General features: G+C 43.4%; 1 protein-coding gene across 2 annotated transcripts in view; it reads left to right on the forward strand.

Annotated features, from left to right (window-relative positions):
• The first annotated feature begins 12,947 nt into the window (after positions 1 to 12,947).
• The window catches only part of CD226 (CD226 molecule), a 64,613-nt gene continuing 52,381 nt past the window's right edge, over positions 12,948 to 25,179 (forward strand). The window contains exons 1-3 of one of the 2 annotated variants that reach the window (XM_074339861.1): positions 12,948 to 13,516; positions 19,105 to 19,272; positions 19,583 to 19,921. In XM_074339861.1, the coding sequence (XP_074195962.1) occupies positions 19,227 to 19,272; positions 19,583 to 19,921 (385 nt within the window). In that variant the 5' untranslated portion in view covers positions 12,948 to 13,516; positions 19,105 to 19,226. The remainder of the gene's footprint in view (positions 13,517 to 19,104; positions 19,273 to 19,582; positions 19,922 to 25,179) is intronic. The other variant, XM_074339860.1, reaches the window with a different exon arrangement.

Here is a 25,179-nt window from a genome sequence, read left to right on the forward strand (position 1 = left end):
TGTTTTGTTTTCATAGACTTAGTTCTTATTAAATACCTGATATTAGGGAATCTAACCTGTATAGCCATCCATCCATTTGGCCTGTTCTGCTCAGGCTCAGAGACGACAACAGACCACCTCACAGTCGTCAGCACATGGCTCCTTAGATGATAGGCTTGCTTTAGATTACTTGCTGGCAAAACCAGGAGAAGTCTGTGCCGTGGCTAATACAACATGCTACCCCTGTAACATGCTACACAGTAACACCTGTGGGGACATGGGACTCAGATAAATAGAATCGTGCAGAAGGAGACTTAGCTACAAGACATGAAAAAACAAGACTTGTTAAACAATCTCTTTTCCTGGCTACTTTCTGGAATGGAAGGCCTCTTTCGTGGGTTATTACAGGGTTGCATTACATTGATAATCCTTATCATATTATGTTTTCTAACTGTTAGAGCCTGTATGTTTTGACTAAACATCTCACCTTTAGGACTAAAAGCAGGGCTCCCAGGGAAAAAGCAAACATTATGGTAGAATAGAGTATCGATGGTAAATTGGGAAATAAAGAATATTTTCAATCGAATGTAAGATAGTTTTGTTCCTCTGACCGTGACCTCCACCCCTTTTCAGCAGGAAGTAGCCAGAGCGGGTGCCGCCCCTTCTCCCTAGAGACCAAGGAATAATCAAAAGAAAGGGAGGAATTGAAACCCAGGGTACTTACAGCTTTGATTAATTTAGTTTTAAATCCTAGCTCTAGAAATCATATCCCTCTCTCTCTATGTGCCTTGGAGACCTAGCTTTCCCCCCACATAATCAGCAACCCCAGGTAGCAGAGTGGTTGCATAGTCCTGACCTCTGGCAGGATAAAGATACATCTTGACCTAAGTTAGGTTTCACTTCCTGAGCCCTAAGGTGGAACGAACCCCTGACCACTTTCCCATTAGACGGGAGAGAGGGACTCCAGAAAAGACCTCAGAATTGTCCTCAAGACCTGAGGAGATGACTCATTACCCTCACCTCACCTCCGACCAATCAGCTTCCAGCACCTCTAACCCACAATGTCTTGTGAGTTTGCCCCGTAGAATCTGTAAAGTACCCGGCATTGGGGAGCCAGGTCTTTGAGCGCGAGCTCACCTGTCTCCAGGTTTGGTGCCATTTCCTTAAATAAACCTCTACTTTTTTTGCCACAAACTCCCATTTGTATCTCCTTTGGTTTGGATGTGCGCAAGCAAATGAACCTCTTGGTTTTGGTAACATAGGCATATTGCTACGGAATGTGACATAAGAAGAAGCACTCAGAGATTTGAGAATGGTGGTTCCTAGGACCAGCAAGGCAAGGCAGGGAGGCACTGGGTAGACTGAGTTGTGCAACGCCGTTCAGGCTGCATGACTCTGAGAACGTCCTAGAAATGTGTTCCAGCACAATCGTCGACGGAAAGTATTTCAGGACATATAGTTACAAAATGCTTTCCCTCATGTGAGTGGGGTGGGGTGTGTGGAACCCTCATTCAGAACCAGAATCACAGCCATTAGTGCAACATAGTTGGGTGTTTTGATGCTTGCTGCAGCCAGGGAGGCCACCCACCCGGGCAGGTGGTGGGGCTTTGCCAGAGGAGGTGTTAGTGCGGCCGGATGGTAGGACTTAACTTGTGTTAGGGGATGATGGGGGTTCGAGGAAGGAGGGTTTGCTCTGGATTGGGTGCTGTGTCTTCATGGCAGGAGGTGGGGGAGACGGGGAGCAGCTCAGCTGTATATGATGTGGAAGCAGCAGTCACCTTTGTTAGCTGGGACGGGGGTTTCGTGCTCCGTGTGCTTTGCACTTTGCACTTGGTTTTCGTCTGTGCCCAGAGAGGTTAGAGAATTGTTCCATATGTTCGCTGTCTCAGGCTGCAATCAGCAGTTTCCCAAGGAGCCCTGGTTTCTTTAGTAGAGGATGCAGAAACCAAGCAGGGCGTAGGGGGCACGTAAGTTTGTACATGGCTGTTGGGCTGTCACTGCCTGTAGACCCACTGGGAGGTGAACAGCGTTAGGAAACATGTTTTTAAGGTTCGTGAGTTTACACTGATTATGTCAGTTACCATCAGGAACACAGTTTTTCTTCTCCTTTCCTGGTTCCATATTTGTATATCTCTTCCTCACAGTGAGAATCCTGGTTCCCTGCAACAGCAGAGCAAATGCATCTACTCATTTCCTCTGTTGTACAACTGGAGCAAAATAGTTTCAGAATCACTAGATGAGGGACACAACCGACAAGTTGGTCCTACTTTACTACCTAACATCAAGATTTTTGGTTTTGGTTTTTTTTTTGGCAATTATTTTGGTGTTTATAATATAGTCCTAGTACTAAAGTTTGCAGAAACCTGAGTTCCAATTGGTTGGAATTCTTTTTTTTTTTTCTGTGTGGCGATATATTTGATATATACTTAGGTTAATTTTTCGTTTCTAGTCCATTTTAATTTGATTTTTTTCATCCTTTCATTGAATTTTTTTCCTTTGAATATGTAAGGCATATACATAACTCAAAAGTCAAAGTCTTATAAAGAGGTATGTTCAGAGAAGTTTCATTCCCACCCATACCCCTGTCCCCGCACCCGCTTTCCACCAACCCCGCAGGTAAATAGCATCATTGGTTTCTGATTTATCCCTTCTGTATCACTTTTTCAAAAATAAGCAAATATGGATGCTTTTTTCCCCTTAAATTATCCCTTCTTTCTTACAGAAAGGGCAGTATGCTGTACACATGCTCTTTTGTCTTTTTTTTTTTTTTCATTTAAAATATATCTCAGAAGTCACTCTGAGTTCAGACAGATCTTCCTCACTGTTTCTCCATTTCATGGATGCATCATAGTTTATTCAACCAGTTTCTGCAGGCTGAGTATTCAGTTCCAATGTTTTGCTATTGTAGATAATGCCACAATTATTAAAAACCTGTTCCTATGCTGATTTGTATTTGTAGAAATACATGTTCAGAGGAGATTCCGAGGAGAATTGCTGAGATTCCGAGGAGAATGCATATGTTGCTTTGCTAGTTCCTTCCAAATTCCTTTGTTGGGGCCTTGCCTTGCACTCTGCCCTACCCCACCCTCCCTGGGAAAATATGGGGACCCTGTCTGCCCAGAGCTGCCATAGGACATGCTGTTACATACTGGCCAACTGGCCTCCCTGACTTCTGCAGCTGCAATAGACTGTTGCCAGGCCACCTCCAGCACCTGAGGGATAAGCAGAGTTCACTAGGCCCAGAGGGGAGGCCTTTTTCACTGTGAAAACATAGAGTTTGGAAAGAATGGTTTGTATGAAGAACAGTGTGAAATCTCTGCTGTGAATGTAACTGGAGTGTATAATTTGGGCACTCATAAGGAATCATTGTGCTCAAGTTGTGGAAGGCGTCTCTGCCATTTGCAAAACACATATCAGATAAGAGTGTCTGCTCTGTGTGGGTCCCTATGCAAGTCACGTGTTCTTAATGAACTGCCTCAAATTCGTACCATTGTTATCTGTCTGAAATTGACGTCAGCAGTGACTTTCTCTTCCTCAGGCTAAAGCACACTCACCTACAGCCATGCTCACCTACTTTCATTTAGAACTTATTCAGCTCAATCAACACTTATTGAAGAGTTTTGTTTTCATGGGTTGTGCTATCATAGTATGTTCCATAAAATTTGAGGGTAGCATTTATTAATCCATACAGTAAATAATTATTCATTTTCGTTTTCATTTAAAACTTGCTTATCTGTAAAAATAATACATTTTCAAATGAAATTTGTAAAATAAAAAAAATTCATGAAAAATGTAAAGATTGCTTTCAATGCACTGACTCAGATATAACCACTACTATTTATGTCTCAGTATCATTTTCATTTATTTAATCCCCCAATAAAGTAATCCTCTAGTGGCAGAAAAAATGTCAGATTCCTTTTTTAATTCCTATGTTATTTTATATCTATATCACAGTCTGTCTGAAAACAACAGGCAGTGCCTGAATTGTAGCTTTCTAAATACTCTTCCTGATGGCACCTAATAGGTGAATGAGTCCCCAGTCCCATCTCTTGGCAGGACATGCTTGGCAGGGGAGCACCAAAGGACTATAAAAATTATGATGCGTTATTGCCTTCTCTCTTATTTAATAGAAATTTTTATTGAGATCATTGTAGATTCACATCTGTGAGAAATTCGCAGTTGTAAGAAATATACAGAGAGAGTCCATATATTCTTCACCCAGTTTTCCCCCGTGTAACATGTTATAAAATATAGTGCCAATATAGTACAATATCACAACTGGGGCATTGACACTGGGACAGCCTGCCTACAGCATAAGTGTGTGTGTGTGTGAGTCCTATTGTATTACGCTGTATAAGATGATGATTATATTAATACAAGAATCATTGCATTGATTATATACATTCTGTGGGATTTGCTCATCTGTGGAGGAGAGCATATCTACCACCACTGTCAAGATACTAAGCAATTCCACGGGGTCCTTCAGGTTGCCTGTTATAATCACAGCCCTTTCCCGTCTACGTCTGGCAACCTCTAACCCCTGCTAGAATTTCTACATTTCTTTAATTTTATCATTTCAGGAATATTATATAAATGGGTACATTCATTATGTAACTTTTGGGATTGGATTTTTTGTTTACTCAGCCTGGTGATTCATTCAAGTTTTTGCATGTATCAATTAGTTGATTTTTTTTTTTTTATTGCTAAGTAGTAATCCATGGTATGGATGTATCACATACCTAAGTCTTTATTTTATTTGGAGTGATTCTAAATGGTATTACGTTTTTAATTTTGGTTTCCTTATGTTCATTAACATATGGAAATGCAGTTGCTTTCTGGGTGTTGATTTTGTTTACTGCAAACCTGCTGACCTCATTTATTAGTTCTAGAAGAATTTGTACATTTCTTGGGTTTGCTACATGGACAATCACGTTATGTAAAACTAGCAACAGTTTAATTTCTTTGTAATCTGTATGCCTTTTATTATTATTTTTTTTTTTTTTGCCTTATTGCAATGGCCAGGACATCCAGTACTATGTTGCATAGCAGTGCTAAGAGCAGACCTTCTTGCATCTCCCCAACCTTAGGGGAAAGCATTCCATCCTTCTAGCTATAGGTTTTTCACAGATGAGCTTTATCAAGCTGAGGTAATCCTCTTCTATTCCTAACTTGCTAAAGGTTTTTATTGTGAGTGGGTGTGAAATTTTGTCAAATGCCTTTTCTGTGCCAATCAGTATGATCGTGTGATATTGCTTTAATTGATATATTAAATTACATTAATTTGATTTACAAATGCGAAGTGACTTTGGACAGCTGAAGAAGGGAGTAAACTATGCAAGACTTTGAAAACAAAGCCGCGATGTTTAGATTTGAATCCACTGCATAGCATTTTCCAATGCACATTGTGTGGCATATGCTGATAGAGAGTAGATATATGGAAATATAATTTCACCATCAAGCTCGTTTGAGAAGCAGTGAGTTAAACTAAGTTCAGTAGGTTTCTTTGCTGCTGCATATTAACACGTTGCGTACGGATCACGAGGATCTTCACGAGGGATTTAAACCCCGCCGTCCGCAACGTGTTAATATGCCGCCCTGAGTGAGTTCTGTGTTTCCAAAAGTGGAACACAGTGTAAAGTTTCCCAATCCAGTTTATCTACAAAATCCACATTTTCCTTAATGCCTGTGGTAATTGGAAGGTGTAATTCGGGAAACATTGCCAGAGGAAATAATTTTTTCGGTGACCATTTCTTACCTGGCGATTGTCATAGAAGAATGGCAGTATGTTATGATGGCTCTTACACATGGGCCTTTAAGCCAGTTTCCTAATGCTGGAGCCTCATTATCTGTTGAGTGGGGGAAAAATCTGACTCCCCTGGGTGGGCAGTGAGGTGTTGAGGGGAGCGGTGTAGGCTCAACAGTCAAATATCTGGGCTCACGTCCTGGTTTTGCTACCGAAAACGTGTGGGGAAAATTGGAAAAGTTACTTAACCACTCCATGCCTCCGTTTCCTTAAATGTCATGTGAGAATAGTAACAATTCCTATTCTGTAAGATTTTTTAAAGGTTTAATGAGTGAAACATGTACAGCACTAGAGAAGTGTCAGGCACATAGTAACCATCCAATAGCCGTTGTCTGTGATGTTTGTAGTCAAAGGATTAAGTGCGACAATCAGAAAAGTACCTGCCAATATCATTACTCTGGTAGTAGTGATTAGGAAAGGGAACAGGCAGGATGAGTCAGGAGCAGGCGAACCTGTGGTCCTCCACAGGTGCTTTGGGGACCACGATGGCTGAGGGTGCAGGGTGGAGAAGTTGCTTTTAAAAATAGTTTCTTGGACTCTTCAGTATTTGGGGTTAACAACGATGACTCAGAGGTGACGTCAAGGTTGAATACGAAATGCGCCCTGGATATTAACGTATAAGCCAGACGATTTTAGCATTCTAGTTTAAAAATAACAGATATTGTAATTTCTGGTTTCAATAAATTCAGGAAAATAAAGAGTTTCAATCTCTTTATGCAGAAGTCTGAAATCTAATCAATGTGGGCAAAGGAACGTCCGATTGCATAGTTGGACTCTGAGGGAAGCTGTGCCCATGATGCAGCCTGAGCTTTGAGGACATCTCAGCTTTTTATTTAGGGCGCTGAAGTGGTGGCAGTGTTGCTCTGAGAGGATATTAGGAGAGAGAAAGGCACTCTGGTGCTCAGAATGGAGACAAACAATGCAAGAAGGGAGAAATGGAGAAAGCAATAAGCATAACTTAAAGAGGGAGAAGAGGAACATGTGGTTGTGATAATGGAGAAAATTTAAGCAAAGGGGAAACTTAGTATAAGTCACTTAAAAGAAGCCAAATGTATACAATTGAATACACGCTGCATACACAGCCATGGACTTGACTTTGAGTTAGGATGTAGCCCATTTTGTTTTCAGCTTATTTTCTTGTGTGGTGCCTTTGGGTCCTACCCTTTGGGAACAAACCCCCGGAGCCCAGAATACTATTATCAGAAAGTAACAAGTCTAAAAACATTGAACAAGAAATATGTTAATGAATTTGTATTTTAGTTAATAAATCAAACGTGTGTGTGTACATGCATTTGTGTGTTGCTGAACTTTAGTTTTTTTCTTTCTTTCTATCTCTGTTTTTTATTGTCTCTTACCTCAAACCATCTTGTCCATCAGCTCTCAGGACAACAAACCACAGGGCCGAACCCCAAGAATGTGTTTTCCCACATGACACCGCTTACTTCTGTACCACGTATCACAGTCAATACTTTGGGGAAGAATGAAGGCAACCTATGAATTTGTATTTGGCTCATGTGGTCAGCAGAATAATGACACCCCAAAGATGTTCACACCCTAATCTCTGAAACCCGTGTATATTTTACCTTTCACGGCAAAAGGGACTTTGCTGATGGGATTAAAGGACCTTCACGGTAGGAAGACAAGCCTGGATTGTCCTGATGGGCCCAGTGCAATTACAGGGTCCTTAGAAGTGGAAGAGGGAGGCACTGAGGGGAGTCAGAAGCCGAGAGCAGGGAAGAATGGTCAGAGAAATGCAATGGAGCAGGTGCCCCGCCGGCCCCTCCAACGCCACCTCCAGATCAGGTGCAGGAATTTCCAGGATGATCCTGTGTGTGGGGGCGTGCGGGAAAGGGGACTGCTTCACATCTCCTATCTGCAAAGCCCTCACATCTGCCCACCACAACAGAAGAATAACAAGAGACGGAGTACGGGAGTCTGACATCAGCTCAGCAGAAATGAAATCCTACTTCTCTTTTGATGTCCAGATCTTATCCAAGAGCCTTTCCTTGGCAAGATCTAACTTGGGATCCTGCTGGCAGGGGTCTGGTAAATGCAGGACCCAATGTTCCACCCCTGAAGCACAGGAGGAAACAGAAGGAGAACATGATGCTTGGCCAGGAAATGAGCTGGCACATCTGGTCAGCCAGGGTCCTATCTCTCCCAGGAGACGGAGAGCCCAGCAGGAGGAAGCCTTAAACTTGCCCTTTGAGCTGAGACTCATATTTATCAAGTTCCTGTTGGGCATTTTGACACCTTTCCCCTCTTAATTCTAAAACTTGCAAAGTAAGAGTTAAGTTGTGTTGGACAAGTGCTGTTTATGGAACACCTGCTCCATGCCCACTGCTCTCGGGCTGGGAGTGCAGCGAGGGTGACCAGCTATCCAGGTTTACCTGGCACTGTCTTGGTTTCAGCACTGGAAGTCCTGTCCTGGGAACCTGCTTGATGCTAGGCAAACCAGGACAGATGGTCCCCATGACACCACCATGAGAAGGCAGTCTCGGCGCTCAAGGGACTCACATTCAAGGTGGAGGATCCAGACCCAGACACAAGGCAGGTAAAAATGAGACAAAAGGCACAATGGGACATAGAAGGAATGTAAAGTGTTTACATATTGGTTCATCTATTCATTTTGAAAACAGAGCTGGCTCCCTTTCTTTCTAGTGGGTGAAAGAGAGGGTCACCCGAGACATACTTTTGCTTTCCAAAGGCTCAGTGTTTATCCCTCAGAGTCAAGACTCATAAGATGGGCAGATTCCCACTGCTCTGAGGTAAGGGAATGGAAGGACTGTTCTGCCCTGCACAGGACCTGCTGGCCTTTGGCACAGGGTTGGCACCCTTCCAGGGAGGCCACATGCACCCGGAATAGGCAGCCATCGACGCTGGTCCTGCCTTCTCAAGAGCCAGCCTGTGAGAAGCTTCCTGGCAAGAAGGGCTGGGTAGAAGAGACACCACAGCCTCCCAGGTGAGCAGACCAGGAGCGAAGGGGGGCTGCACCTGGGTCCAGGACCCAGGTGAGCTTGCTTACTGCTGTCTCAATGGCGACCAAATGTCCTGGTTTGTCCAGGATTGAAGGTTTCCCGGGACGGGGGACTTCAAACCCACAGCTAATGAGAGTGAGTTTTATGGTGACCACAGAATTTGTCATGCAAAGCAAGACACTTCTGAGAGTGAAATGAGAGGCTGCTAATAAATATACCAGTTCAACCAGATGTCTACTGGAGCCATCCTGGGGAGCCAGAGAGATGCGACTCTGTTTACGCTATACTACGTTGATCCCCAATTCCAGGTCCAGGAAGATGGGGCAACACTGTAGCTGAGGCAGGAAACTTTTACTTTCCCAGGCACGCTGCCATGGTGATGGGCGATCGGACAAGACTGGTGCAAATGTTAACTGAACAGCTCAGATATAACCTACAGTAACCAACCATGGACAAAATTGTCCTCAGGTACCAGCAAAGCAGGAGAACAGCCACTAGGACAAGAAAAACAAAAGTTCAGAAAGTTGCAGTAAAAATATCTTGCAAGAATCTAATGTTTGGAAAATAATTTCTTTAAATTACCTGGGATGCAGCAGGATGGAGAGTTCAAGAGGCCAAAGAAGCTTTTCAGTGCGAGTCCTGAAAGGGTGGGGTGCATGTGCCTCCTCTCCCCCTGGGAATGGAGAGTGGGGCTGCCTGCCTTGGTGTGCTGCCATCAAAGTGCTGGGGACTTGCGGTCCCCCAGCTAGTCCGAGATGGACCAGGACTTGAACTCAAGTCTCTGCATAGCCCACGTTCTTTTGCTGGTGGAGGGGGGACCTCTCATTCTTTCTCACTAACTGACTGTAGTGCACAGGGAATGCTATCAAATCATAGCAGCACAAAGTCATATGGGACACAGAGGAGAAAGGAACGAGGTCAGTGCATGGCTGGGAGGAAGAGATAGAAGACATCTGTACATCCCAGGCCCTCGGTGGAGCACGGCTGTCTCCTGCTTCCTGAGGTCGAGAAAAAATTCCCAAAGAGGAACTTAGCATGCCCCAGGCTTGATACTCGGGGTCAAGAGTCCTGAAAATGTCTGTGCATGTATTGATGTCCTTGAAACCTTGAGACTACCAGGCGAGGGAAGGTTTATACTCGAAGGAGACAGAAGAGGACGGGCCCGAGGGCATCCTGCCGTGCCCTGGCTTTGTGACAGCCAGGACAGACGCAGGCGTGGGCTCCCACTCCAGGCAGCGTGTTCCAGGTGGCTCCTTCATTGTCTTCTGTTCATGGCCATGTGTGTGCTGAAAACAGTTCTTTATGTAGCATATTTGCCACAATATCGGTCATCCTTGTATCCTCGTCTTAGCTATACATGTAATTGAGAGTCTTCTGGTGTCTTCTCATCAAGGGGCTAATCAGTTTTCTTTATTGTGCTTATGAAATTCCAGTCACTGTGAGTCTTTCGTTAGGAAAGGATATTTAAAACTACCAATGGCCTTGGCATTTACTGGATTCAGGGATATTTCTTCTGTTAATCATAACTGCCGTTCGTTTGCTGAGAACCCGAGACGTGTTCTGTAGCATCTCTGCTTTCTGCGTTCAGTTCATTGCTTAATGGTGGGGCCCTTTAACTCGTTCTTCTGTTCCCTGTTTCCATACACGACTACATAGTTCCTTCTAGAGGCCAGATTGGGTTCAGGGTCAGTTACGTTGGTGAGAGCACTTCCCAGGTGGTGCTGTTTTTCCCTCCTGCCTCATCTGCTGACTGGTGGACCCATTTTGGACAGGTTAAGGTCGATCAGAGGCCTCAGGTATTGTCAGTCAGCAGCTTTTCATTATAAAGTTCCCAGTAACTTTTCACTTACTGGCTTCAGCATCTACTCACAGTGGTCTCAATCTATGATTTTAGCGGGAGCTGCAAAGTCGTGATTTAAAAATGATCTATTATTGGTTTTTCCACTTAGGAGCTGAATTTTTCTATAAAGAGAAACTTAGGTCACCCTGAAATGCAAATTGCATGGGAAAGGCAGGATAAATGCTTGTTTTCCCTTCACTTACTATTTGTTAGAACCATGAGGTGGTGCCCTGGTGGCCTTAGAGGAAAGGAGGCAGGAGTAAGCTAAGAAGATGCTGCCTCCGTCGACCAAGTGATGGTTTCTGCAGTGTTTCCTGCGTCTGTCAGTAAATGGTAATGTTCAAGAGTAGTTTGACTTTTAAACTGTTGGAAAGGCCCTTAATTTGGGTTCCTAACAGACACCCGGGGGTAGGGGTTTTGTCCTCTCTGAGTGGTAGATGAGCTTCCTTCTGCCCCACTAATTTACCTTCTCGTCACCTCCATTTGTCTCCTGGTTGGAACGTTCAGGGCGACTGTTCTCTGGAGGCAACAGGTAGTTTCATTTACCTCAGGAGGTTTTTACTGTTTGCTTTGGGATTCATTAGTGATCGTGGGATCTTTGAGGAGTTCCTGGAGGTGCTGAGGCAGGTTGTGTAGCTTCGTGTTGGGAAGAACAACGCTGCGGTCTGGGGACCAAGACATTGGGAAGCCCACGCCCCTGAGGGAATGGATCCAAAGCTAATTGTTAGGTTCTTCATATTACAAGGTTGCAATAGCCCCCAAGAAGAAGCTCAAGAATCCAGACAGAATGGACCCTACAGAGACACAGCAAAAACTGTCTCCATTCTTCCTTCCTTAATAGTAGCAATAACTTTATTATAGGACATGAGTGATAATGAGGATGATGGTGGTGGTGACGTGTGTGCATGTGTGTTTGCCTGTGGATGGCTGAATTAGGACGTGATTATAAGAGATAATTGGGGAGAAGTACCTGTATAGATCTGAATTTTGTGAGTCGGGGAGTCGCAAACCAAGTATTCAGTCCTAGACCCCAGAGACGTGCTGTTACAGTGGCTCAGACGCTCATGGCATGTGAATCGCCTGGACAGACATTGACTGTTTCAGCTGATGTTTGCGGTCAGTTCAGGGCCCAATGAGCTATTCTGAAAAAGCGTTGGCTCAAATCAGGCAAGTTTCTCTTTGGGTTTGTCCTGCAAGATCAATGTGCCTTTGGGGTCAAGGCCTCTTTTGTCTTATTGATCGGAAAATACATTGATGAGGCAAAAGAAGAGCTAGCATTGGAAACAGGATGGACTCTGGATTGTAATCAGTGTCTGGACCACATGTGGTGGCACCTCACAGATAGAAACCATTGCTCCGCCCGCGTGCAACAAACACTGACCGAACACCCACTCTGCCAGGCTCAGTGCCAGGCTCATAGTGCAGCAGTGGACGGGACTCGATCCCTGCCTGGAAGGGGTTTCCTGAGCTGCAATAAGAAATGCAGAGAAGAATGGGACATTACAAAGAATGTGGTAAGTGTTTCAGAACGAATATATCCGGGGTTCTCAGGGAAGCCACAGGAGGAATACCTACCCCAGTCTTGGGGGGGCTCAGGGAGAGTCCCTTATAGGGGATGTCTGAGCTGAGACCTGCTGCTGGAAGAGGGATAAGAGAAGTTAAGAACCCCATGTGCAAAGGACTGTGCTGTAGAATATGTTCCCTAAATTTTAAGCTACCAGCTGGGTCTGAAGTGGAGGGTGGGAATGAACGCACTGGTAAGACTCAAGAGACTGGAAAAGACGGCAGCCATGAGATGTGTCTGGCCTTGTAATCAGTAAGCAGTTTGGATTCTCTTAGGGTGGTGAGGTATTGAAGGGAGTGACACGGGTCACGTAGCTGCTGGAAAAAGCTACCTGTTTCTCAACAAATGCTCAGAAATCATTTGTGTCAGGAAACGGCATTTCTTTCTTTTCTCCTGTGCTTCCAGAAGGATGAGTGGTCTACAAAGTGGCCAGCCCTGCTTCTGTGATGCAGGCTAAATGTGCGGGCAGGTTGGCTCCCAGCAAATGCCTTCTCCTCTGTTGCACACGGTCCTTATTTCCACGAATTGCACAGAGTCAGCTTCAGCCACAGTCCCTCCTGGTGGTTTAAGCAATAGGAAACCTCCATTACCCAGTACTTCAAAAGAATAAATGAAACCAACTCTGCTGTCCTCTGGAACAGCTTAGAAACTGTCCTGTTTCTAGGACACAGGAGCTGCTGAACTTGGCGGAAGAGTTCTTAGGCAACACCATCTCACGTACTTTATGTGTCAGAGGATGGGAGATTGAAAACAAAGCTGTACAGCGTCTCTAGAAGGTAGGACTGAAACACACTTAGATATGGGCTGAGATAAAGGAGCTTCCTGCACTTTAGAGACTTCTGACTCTGAGGTGCTTTGATTGGCAGGGAAACAAATGGGGAAGAAAAGGCAAAGTAACCAACCCTGAGTTTTTTTGTGTGTGTAGTTTCAATTTAGAGTTAGAACATAAGACAAGAGGTTCATCTTTTCTAATTGTGGAATCTTCAGGGGGATAAAAAGAGAAAGAACTCCATCTGGGTTTGTAATGAGTCTGAGTAGCTAAAACGGTAAAGATGGTTCCAGAAGCAGGTACACTTCTGGGCTGATTTTAATCCTTCAGAAAGCAGTGCTTAGTGAAAAATTAGTGCTTTGCTTCAGCGCCTGCCGGAAGGAGTTTGGGTGGAGAGAAGAACTCAAGAGCACGGGAGAGTCAGGCCCTGGGATGACAGCCCCTGCTGCTCCAGCAGGGCCAACTCAGGAATGAGGACAGTGACAGGGGGTGAGGCTAAGAGGCCACGATAAACAGGAAGCCCTTCACCAAGACACACATCGGGAGAGAAGAGTTAGAGCGAGCAGGACTCTCCCATCTCAAGGTCAGTAACCTTCTAGAAAAAAGACTGGATGTGGCTGAGTTCACACTTTTAAGAGTAATTGTATGCAGAGTGGGGGCTGTTAATAAAATGGTATAAGGAGATACAGTAGGAAAAGAACTATGGGGAAAAGCTGTAATTGGCCGAATGGTTGATCTCTATAAACCTGTAAGTGTGATGAAGAGTGTGGTTTAGTAAAAGGATGCTGTTTAGTACCTTTTCTTAGTCTGTTTCTAGAAGAATTGTATTTAAAGTAGATCTGAGAGCATGGTTCTTGAGACTTAAGTAAATGGAACTAATATTTCCAGAGTCCAGCCTACCAGGGTCAACTTTCCTTCCCTCATGAAAGATGAGCAAGGATGAACTTAAATAATGAATGTTCACTATCAAAATATTTGTTATTGTAGCAGATATACAAGATGTCAGAGGGGTAGTCGCTTGGGGGAGAGGGGCTATCACTTTGTGAGGGGTATAAATGTCTAATTATTATGTTGCTTTGTAGACCTGAAACTAACAAAAATATTTTATTATCTTATCCGATAAAAGTTCGTGAAAGGGTCAGACAGTTAATATTTTTGGTTTTGTAGACCATATGGTCTCTGTTGTAACTCTCCATTGTAGCACAGCCATAGACACTGTGTAAACAAATGAGCCTGGCTGATTTCCAGCGAAACTGTTTTCAAAGATCGGACAGTAGGCTGCACTGGGCTCATGGGCCTCCGTTTGCAAAACTCTGTCCTGGAGGGTTCCCACTGAACCCCAACTGAAGCCTCTGCTTTGAATGGAAGTGAGTTTGTTTCTCCCTCAGAGGCAGCCTGCCTTGTTGGGGCAGGTCTATGACTTGCCAGAGTCCTGCGGTGTCAGGGTCTAAGGGAAACCACATGTCCTGCATTGGGAACATTCTCTTGAGGAGACTCTGAGGCAGGGAGCAGAAATCTAGCCTGTAAGGTTCCAGTTGAAGTCTTGCTGGAAGCACGAGCCTCTTACCAGCTAGGACATCCCGGCTGAAGGCACACTGTCAGACTCTGGCATCTGAACAAAAGGGAGGGAACAGAGGACCGCACACCCTCAATCTTCCCGGCACCAGTGTTTAGTTTCCAAAGGTTAGCACAGGCTTTCTGTGTGGCAATCTTTTGTTTTCCAGCTTGTCGATAGCTGTCTGAGCAAGTGTGGAATGGAATGAGAACAGGAAGGGTCCCTCCTCATATCGGTCCTATGTTTCAGCCTGAGCTGGGAAAGCCGGGCACATGACCGGTAGCAGGAGCAATGACACTGGGAAGACAGAGACGTGTCTGTGTGGATAGAGCAAGAGAAGAAAACAGCACATTTGAAGATTGTCACCCAGCCCAGGTCCCCTGGGGGCCTGCAGTCTGTGGTGAACTTGTGAGATGAATTCACACTTACGTGGTTTGCTGACACGTGTTCAATAGTAGAGAACTCCAGTAATATTTTGATTAATGATTTCCTTGAGGATGAAACTCTTTTATGCAGACAGCTCTATTAGAAAAGAACCTCAAGCCAAAATCCCTTCATAAATCATGCAAAAATGGCTGCCTACACAACAAAAATAGCTCAAGCGTACTCTCTGTTTGTCTTTGGTTAGATGGTGATAAATAGGGTTCATCTTTAGCAAAGTGGTAACAGCTGAACTTGATCTTCAGCCGCACGTCTTCCTGCACCTTCCATGCCTCTGTGACCTCCCTTGATTTCAGTCACTTCAGAATGCAAGTGCACTTGTACTGTCTTCATCTCAGCTCAGTTGGCTTTGGATGCGTTGGGAATGAAGGGGTTACTACTAGTTATTATCAATTAGTACTGCTTTTCCAGTAGTTCTCCCACACACCTTGATCCCTTACTCCTCGCGGGAGGGAGTTCAGTGAGGAGCTGAGCGTAGGAGCTACTGACAGCGGATGACGCTTTGTTACCTCTAATTTCTTTTAGAATCCACAGCACGCATACTGTAGCAGGCATCTGCTTTGTCCCCTTGTGCCTCCTTCCTCTCTCTCTGCACCTCTACCACATTTTACCCAATCCTCACAGTCTTTCTTTTCCTGGCAACACACACGCACACACACGCACGCACGCATTCACTCACTCACTCACAATATATGTTTTGACATTTGTTTAATACACACATAATGATGTTTTTATATCATGAATCATTTATCTGACAGCCTGCACTATGATCGTCTACATGACTTACTTCTAGCTGTTGTCATAAAGGTGTAACTCAGAGTGTCACTGTTTTCTTTTTCAGGCCCCCTTCGCGATTCTATAATATATGGATCTGAGGGTCAGCTTTTCCACTTCTTCACAAAAAGGCCATTGAAATTTTAATAAAGATTGCATTGAACCCGTAGATTGCTTTTTTTCCCCTTGCAATTTGGATGCCTTCACATTTTTTTTTCTTGTTTCGTTGCTCGGGCTACAAGTTCCAGTCCAATGTGAATAGCGGCGGGCATCCTTGTCTTATTTCCTGATCTTAGAGGGAAAGCTTTCGCCATTGAGTATGATGTCAGCTGTGAATTTTTCATAGATGCCTTTCACCAGCAGTAATTTAAGTTCTCTGAGCATCAGTTTTCCCACTTGTCATTTGCCTTTTTTTCTGATAGATCCATCCCTTGACTTTTCGAACATCTCTGGTAGGGTTTATTTCCGCCTTGGTCCCAGCTTCAGTCAGGCAGCCTCCACAAAGAGTCCTGGCTCCTCCCCTGCCCTCTAACCCTAAGGGCAAAATGGATTCCTCCTTAGACTCCAATTTGAGTTTTCTCCCCACCCCTGTTTGGCTTTTCTTGCCCTCCCATTAGCCTCTGTAGTAGTTTTTCTTATGAAATACCCTCTATTGAACCAGTGGGTATGGGCTCTGTTTTCCTAACGGGACCCTGACTGGGATACACGGAGTTAAGGAGGCCTATCATTGTTATGTCTCTCTGGGGTAATATATGATGTCTTGGCAGTCATCTCTCCTCATCTCGGTGGGAATCACCCTCGTCTAAGCCACCAGTCTGTCTTGCTCAGATTATGCTAGTAGGATCCTAAATTTGGTATCCCTTTAGCTTCTCCGCAATCCAGTCTTCATGCAGCAGCTAGAACAATTGTACCGGTTCAGATGTATATGGATGCAGGAAACAGAACGTGGTTTTCTAACTGGCTTATAAAAGATCGAAATTTGTAACCTCACACTGTGCTTCGACTCTAGCATAGTTACTGTGGATTCAGTAGCTCAATGATGCCATTCGAGACCCAAGTGTATTGCTGTCTCTCTCTGCTATCCTCTTTGTCCTCAGGCGGCTTTTCTTCAAGATGGGAGCTTGTGGTAACCGGGGCAGCATTTTTTCTTGTTCATGTACAGTAAGATTCCAGAGAGAGGGAGAGGGAGAAAGGACAGGAGAGGGAGAGAGAGAGACGTGTCTTTGACATGGATTGTAAATGATTACCTTTGCTTTGATTGGGTCACCTCAGTTCAGGGTTGGCTTCTCAACTCTACCCTCCCTCATCCCCAATTAATCATAGTAGTTAGTGCGATGGCTTAGATTTGTCATAATATCTTTGTGTTTTGGGAGAAGGAGTGGATATCCAAACAAAGTTATGTTTCTGTTAGGAGTGAGGAAAGAAAAATGGGTGATGTTCAGTTATCTTTCTAAGAATTTAAATCAGACCATGTCATCTGGTTCCTAAAAACCTCCAGTACCTTCCACTTGCTCTAAGAATCATATCAGACTGTCTACAAGGGCAAACATTATCTCACCCTCTCTATCTATATAGTCTAATCTCCTGTCATTTTTTTGTCCCTATCGCCCCTCAATTGCTCCAGCTACAGCTTTGAAAACTTCCTTCAGAGTTATATTTATGCCATAGAAATATGTCCCAGGAATTGTGCTTGGTGCCGAGATACGGATGTATCTCTGATGGCTACACATAGCCTCTGATGGCCAAGTTTGAACTCTCTTGTGTATGTCATTCAAGGCACTTTCAACCCAGACCCAATTTCATTTTTGTCCTTCCCCACCTGGAAAACTGTAGTTGAACCATTTCCTGATAATGTCCCATGTCGTCACAACTTTATTTCGTTCTCCCACTTTTCTACTTGGAAAGTCTTACTCAGGTTGGAGTGCCCCGGGTCTGGTGTACTTTTTCTATGAAACCGTTCCCAGATCTATTAGAATGAATTGTTCCCTCTGTGATCAAATGACTTGTATAGACATTATCAAGTTTTATTATAATAAATTGCCTCTGTAATCTGTCTGACCCAATACATTGTGCATGATTTCAGGGCAGAGACTTTCTTGCTCATGCTTTGTCTTCAGGGTCTAAGCAGGGTACTAGCACAGCCCAGTAAAATGTTCAGCCTATTGTTTCATTAAATTAGTTACAAAACAGAGGTAACAGATATGTAATGTGACTGTCACAAAGCTGTTATAGGCACAAATAATATCACAGAGGTGACAGGTTTTGGAAAATAGAATGCTATGTAAACATCAGGGGGCACCATACGTTCTTATACGCACACATTATAATTTTGTTCTGATTATCGTTACATTATTCATTCCATGTTTCTTTAAAAAGTTCCCCATTAGATACCAATGTTAAGTATGTGAACACCTACTGACAAACTTTTGGATTGATCGATCGCATAGGAGGTTCAGAACTGGCATCATGCAAAATTGTCCTAGTGGTTCCTATCCTGCTTATTCCCAGTTCTTACCCGCGTTTTATTTTGACATTCTCATCAGGGGCCAAATGCATTCATCCAATCCCTCTTGTAGAGACAATGCTGTATTTTTATACTGACATGGTAATATGTTCCTAACAAAGTCTTAAGCAATTGAACTGTTATTTTGTAAGAGGCAGAAGAGAGCAATGATGACCCTAAGAAATCAATCACTTTTCGATATTGTGCTTTATTTACATAAGATGTAAGTGTTTGGGGACACTGGGTGGAGGTTCCACGGGACCTCTCTGTACTGTCTTTGCAAATTCCTGTGACTCTATAGTTATTTCAAAATAAAAAGTTAAAAAATAATCAGCCATAATGGTAGATGTGCACATGCCCTGAGCCATGACCCATTTATATCCAGAGGGCGTTCAGTGGTCCCTTCATCACCGAAAGCCAGTGCCTGAGGCACTGAAGGCCGCCCCCGATGGGCTGTCCACGCTGGCAGAACCTCAGGCTCCTCCCCTTGCTCTCCAGTCTCTGCTCCAATCTCACTTTCTCAGTAAAGATTTCTGGGGCCTTCCTATCAAAAGAGAAACACTACACTTTCCCGCTGTGTTTTTCCTCATGCAGCTACGACCTATCACTTACTATTTACCTCTTTGTTTTACTTTCTGTCGCTTCCTACTAGAATGTAAGTTCCATCATGGCCAGAATTTTTCTTTTTCTTTAATGTATTGTTGCCTCTTCGTTGCCTAGAGCTTGGCACAGAGAACACACTCAGCAAATATTTGTTCAATGAATGAATCTTTGCAGAAAATGAAAGCTTGAAAATAAGCTATTTCCCCGAGAGAGAAGCAGTTCAAACGTGCCCATCCTCGTACGAGAGCAAACCTGGCCTTGAAGCTAACATCTTTTTCCTGTGTTCATACTTCAGAACAAGAAGACATGACTGATAATATCTGAGAGGAAGGAAACCGGGCGTTGTGCTGGGCCTCTGCATGTAACGTTATAAAAATTGTCTTTTTTATAGACCAGCCTCCCAGGCACTTTCCAAAGATGGATTATCTTACTTTCCTCTTGGCTGTTCTTCATGTATACAAAGGTAAAGATAATGTCTTCATTAAAAAAAAAAAGAAAATTACTCCTTTCTTGATCTTATAGTGTGACATGTTCAGAATTTATACTGCTGTTCAGTTGGCTTAGATAAATTTTCACTTGTTCAGGAAAACTAAGTTCTAAATACCAATGACCAGCAGTGGAAACCTTTTTAGACTCAAGTAGAAACTGTTAGCCTTTACCATGATCTCCATTTGCTATCTTGTTAGGTCTTAGAAAACTTAGAATAAGCGTACGATATCTATTTGGCGTTTCAATCATAAAGTCTAACTGAATTAACATGATGTCTATTTCAGCTTTATGTGAAGAGATGGTTTGGGACACAACTGTTAAACTGGCTGAGAACATGACGCTAAAATGTGTGTATTCTTCCATGGGCACCGTCACCCAGCTGGAGTGGTTCAAGCTCAGTACGACGGAGAAAGTGTCCATAGCCATCTTCAGCCCCACTTACGGCACGGTCATCAGGAAACCCTACGCCGACAGGGTTCACTTCTTAAATTCAAGCCTGTCTCTCAGCGACGCGACCTTGTCCTTCCATAATGCCTCGGACGCTGACACGGGCTTCTATCTCTGCCTGTTTGATATTTTCCCACATGGACATTGGCGAAAGGTGGTTCAGGTGGTTCCATCAGGTAAGTGCAAATTTTATTTACATTTTCAGCCATCTACAACGTTTGATTTTATACAGCCCAAGTAGAAGCTGTATCAATTTTTGTGATATTTTCTAATTTCATTTCTAGAGTCTATGACTACTGTTTCAAAGAAATAATACTGTGAATTAATTTTGTTTTTCTTAATGTGCTGTCATCTCTGAGTAGAAGAAGCATCTCATACATTTGAATGTAGTGGGAGAAAGCACAGGTCATATATTGTCTTAAGGATAACTTGACCCTAGATTAACCTGATGTGGGCAGCGTTTGGGTTTAGTAACCTGACACTTTCCTCTTAGTGCTTTATTTCAGAGACATGGTTCCATATCCCTTCTCTAGGCAGTCGGTGCTGGCTTCAGCTCCTGACGTTCACAGTCCTGCTTACAGTACCAAATCTAGATTGCTTAGTGAATCCTGGGCAGGGACCAAGCATTGGCTCCATCTCTCACTGTGTCCAGGTTTTACTAGAAAGGACCCTTCAGAAGTTGTGAGTTGTCGTTTCAAAAAGAGTCTAATGATCTCTTGGAGCGTTTTCTCTGTTGTGTACCAGCAATTGTGGTTTGCTACTTTGCGTGTTAGTCCTTTCAGTAATAGCCCCACGGATTTGTTATGATATACTGGAAAAACTTGGGTTTTATAGCCTTTACTTTCTATATAACCTTATGCTAGCTGCTCAGTGTCTCTGAACCTTGGGTTCCTGAGTGGTAAATTGAGTTAATGATGCCATTCTCTTTGTCGAATGATTTAGGGATCGTATATTTAAAGAACTTAGCCCATGGTAGTCAGGGAATGGTAGGTATTCTTATCATTATTATTATTTCCTATGCTTTTCATACAAAATGACCAGTGATGAATTTTTCGGCAACAGTGGAGAGGGAAGGAAATAATTTGGAGCCATGTGCTTATTATTTGGAATCTCCCAAATTATATCCCACATTATATCCCAAATTGAGCAGAATGCTTTATATGATATCTGATATAGTGCTTTCTTTTTAATGGATCCATATTAGAGAAGAATAATTTACAATATGATATAAGCAATAGCAAATTGTCAGGAGGTAAGACAAATGTTCATGTGTTGGTTTTCCCTTTCTCTGTAGGTGTAGCTAACCTCAAGGATAATTGTGTGTAGATGAGTGACACAGAGCATCAATTAGCACAATCTCTTTAGTTAAATACTTATTTACTAAAGACTCCATTTTACCACACAAGTCCTCGTTTGCTGTTGTGTGCAGTCACCTGTAAAATGCTGTTTGTAAGTTTTTAATGTTTGGTCCACTTCTGATTAGTCACACAAGCGAAAGAATTTGCAAGAGTCTTTAAGTCGAGGGAGCCTTTCCACACGTAGCCCAAGCCACCCTGGCCAGAGCAGATGGGCTTCCCTCTCTGTCTCGTGTGGCAAGCCTGTGCACTTGGGTCCCTGACAGATCAGTTTTTCCAATTTCTGTCAAAGTGCAACCAACGAATACAGATAGAACAGTGGTTTCCAGGGGCCAGGAGATGGGGAAATGGGGAGATGCTCGTCAAAGGGCACAAAGTTGCAGTTATGTGGGATGAATCAGTCTGGAGATCTAAAGTACAGCATGGTGACCCTAGTTATAATACCGTATCAAATACTGGATATTTGCAAAAGAGTAGATTTCAGGTGGCCTCATCACACACACACACATACACACATACACAATGTGAGAGGATACATCAATTAGCTTGACTATGGTAATAGTTTCACTATGGGCAACATGAGGTAGTGTTTCAAGGCAGCCCTTTCATGGCAGAATTTGTGGTGAAAGTGGAGTCATGGAGAAAATGACCGAAAACCATGTGTCAGTGGCTTTACTTTCTTAGTGTAGCTAGTTGACTTTACTAGTCAGTTGAAGCAAATGTAGTTATATTTATGGAAATACCCCTCTCCCCCCAAATGGATGGCCCACACAAAATACTTCCACTACCTAACTTTTATTGGGTGCCTTACTGAAGTAAACAAATGTCATCTCATTTAATACTTATGAAGCACTGTGGGAGAGGTAATGTGTTCCCATTACATACGTGAAGACCCTGAGATTCAGGGTCGCAGACTAACTCAAAGTTGCCCAGCTGCAGTACCAGGGTAAAACTGCGTGATACTTCTGAAAGTGCCAGAAATGATATGAAGAGGAGCTTGACTTCAGCAGAGTAAACCAAGGAGACTCAAGGGAGGGACACGTCATGTCCCTAGAGAGGCTGGGGTGAGGGGAGGAGCCAATGGAGAGAAAGGGGTAACTTAGGGGATACTGATGGCACGGAGAAGGGCACAGTGGAAGTTTAAAGCTCATGCAGGGGACAAACTCACGCTGTTTGACTGGAGGACAGCGCTTGAGTAGTACGTGGCTCTACCCTGGGCTCTGAGGTCCTTCATTGTCACTAGAGGTGGCCTGAGAGGTGACCTCAAGGGTGAGGAAGAAACTCTGAGGATGTTTCTTTTGGCCTGCACCAGCAAAAAAGCTCCACGTATGATACATTGGGGTTCCAGATAAGATTTTATACCGTAGACATGGTATAGATATTTCTTGGTCCAAAAAAAAAAGAAAGAAAAAGCGAAAAAGAAATTGAAGCCCAGTTGGGCAGTAGAACGTCAGAGAAGAAGGTGGGAAGTTAGGGCAGCCTCTTCTTGCCCAATGGGGTGTGAGCGTCCCATGGGAAGTCACTGAATGATGTGTAATAAACCAGCTTTTTTAACCACCTGAAAATTAAACTCGTTGCAGCCTTATAGGAGGGGAAGAGTTAAAGGGAAGGGTGTGCAAATAGTATTTTATAGATTAGAAGACTTATCTACTGTAGGAGTGTAAATTGGTGCAACTATTGTATTGTTGCTGTTTGTAATATTCAGTGTTCTCCAGAGAAACAGAACCAATAAAATGTGTTTGTACATAGAAAGAAATTTAATGTAAGGAATTGGCTCGTGTGACTATGGAGACTAGCAAGTCCAAATTTTCAGTGTGGGCCAGCAGGTATACACACACACACACACACACACACACATACACACACACACACACACGAAAATGAAGAAGGATTCTGTAACATGTTACATTTCAGCAGTTTTTTTTTTTTTTTTTTTTTTTACTTAAGGGAAATGATATTAAATAGTACCTATAAGAAATAGTCAACTGTTGAAACAGAAACATTTTAAAGGCTTAGAAATCTCACTCCTTAATGAAATAAAATAGTGTATAGAGAAGGCAGGTGATAAAGAGCCTTTTAAGACTCGTGGAAAGCCAGGTTATGGTTACAGCCCTTCTCCAGGGTGAAGTGAATGGGAATCTGAGAGTGGACTAGTCACTGGAGCCCGTGCCGAGGCTGTTTTTATTGCCCTGCTTTTCATTGGCTCAGACAGAGAGGAGTGTGCTTGAGAACACAAATCACCGTAAGATTCAACTCTTAGGCTTTGGGTTGAGGCTCTGGAATCAAAAATCAAAAAAGAAGAAACAACCCACTTCTAAAAGCAGACAATACTGAATTTATATACATAATTAAATTCAATAATTGGATGGCTCACAAGGTTAATGTACAAACTCAAGGACGTGTTTAGGTTTTACGAGAGTCGTCTTCTGTTTGTCCATCTCCGGGCCCACGCGAGCCTCTGTCTGCCACCTACGTGCCCTGAAGGCATCCAGTTTTTACACTCGTCAGCCATAGGAACATCCAGAAGAGAACTTTTACTTTAGACTTGTTGGAAAATGCTCTCAGGCGATTCAGAGCAGGGGATAGGGTTGGCTGTGACCTCTGCATGCAACGATGGCTTACACAAACCCTATCCTTCTCTAGGTAGAGATTTTTATTCCCGAGATGACCCTGGGGAGGGGCGTATTTGGCTGAATTGCTAGAGGATGAACTATAGCTGAAGTTGGTGAATGCTGCCCCGTAGCTCTTGAAGGTTTTCTTAGTGTAGCTGGAGGCAATACAGCCCTTGGGTTTTCCTCCTCTTACTTTCAGTAGTCAGACAACTCCCACCTCCTCTATAGCTCTTAACCACAATTACCATTTCCCCAGCACCTAACGTGCTGTCAGCACCCACTCTGAAGAGTGAGTTTCCTCTTCAGAGTGGGTGCTGATGGTATGAGTGCTACTGAGGGGAAGGGAGTGCGGCTTCATGTGTAAGACGCCACCCAAATGACTGGAACACAGCCCACACAAGCTGAGACTCTCCCCTGGCCCTTCTGGGCTTCTGTATTCTTATTTAAAATTCCTCTCATCAAAGGCATTGTTCTCCAGCAGTCCTCTGGGAACTGTCTCTAGGATTAGGCAGTAGGTGTCAGTGACCTTCAAAGTGACCTTGCAGGAATGCGCCCATAGACAGATCACCACATCAACTGACAGTACAATTACATTTATTTATTTATGTTGTATTTTATGAGATAAGCACAGTGGCTTTGGGATGTTCAAAAACAAACAAACACAATAGGAAAAGAAATAACTGGAGAAAGGAGGGTAAAATCAAGCTGTCAGCTGACCAGGGCGGCATTCGCCGCTCAGTGTGTTTCTGCTTTGAGCTACTGCTTCTTGTGCAGGTTGAGCTAGCAGGATAACAAAGGCTTGGTTGCTAAACTACACTTTTGGTTGCTGGTTTCTATTTTTGTTTGGTTTTCTAGGGTGTGGAGACTGCAAGCAGGGTGGCTTCTCCTCTCCTTTGAGAGTTTCTGAAAACTCTCAAAATTTAAGATTTTGAAACCCGTAAGAATTTTAAGACTATCCAGTCAAATCCTTCAGAGATCAATGCCAAAAACATCTCTTGTACTGACCCCACAGTAGTCTTAATTAAATAACTCAGCTGATGCGGCTTCGGTCAATTCCCTTGAGAGAGTATTCACAATCCAATAAATCAGAATGTGAGAAATTTTTCTCTGACTTCAGCTATTTAACCAACTTACATTAAAAAAAAAAAAAAAAAAAAAGCCGCCTTCATAATCTGTCCAGAGAGAGGCCCATGTTCCACAGAAGAGTGATATCAAAAGTTTTCTAAGGATGGAGATATAATATGCAATATTCACATTTAATAGCACTGTGAATAGCTTATGTGATTCACACCTGCTGATTTAGTGGAATGATGATTGTAGCTGCTAAGAATGATGTCTGGGTATGAATTCTGTCAGCATTTAATTGCACCATTTAACTAGCAGAATATTTAAGAAACAACATTCTCATTTCAGCAGGCTAGCTCTTAAGGACGTATTTGTCCCATTTCTTGGCAGGCTACGTGAAAT

The sequence above is a fragment of the Rhinolophus sinicus genome, linkage group LG09 (assembly GCF_036562045.2).
Source record: "Rhinolophus sinicus isolate RSC01 linkage group LG09, ASM3656204v1, whole genome shotgun sequence".
NCBI lineage: Eukaryota > Metazoa > Chordata > Mammalia > Chiroptera > Rhinolophidae > Rhinolophus > Rhinolophus sinicus.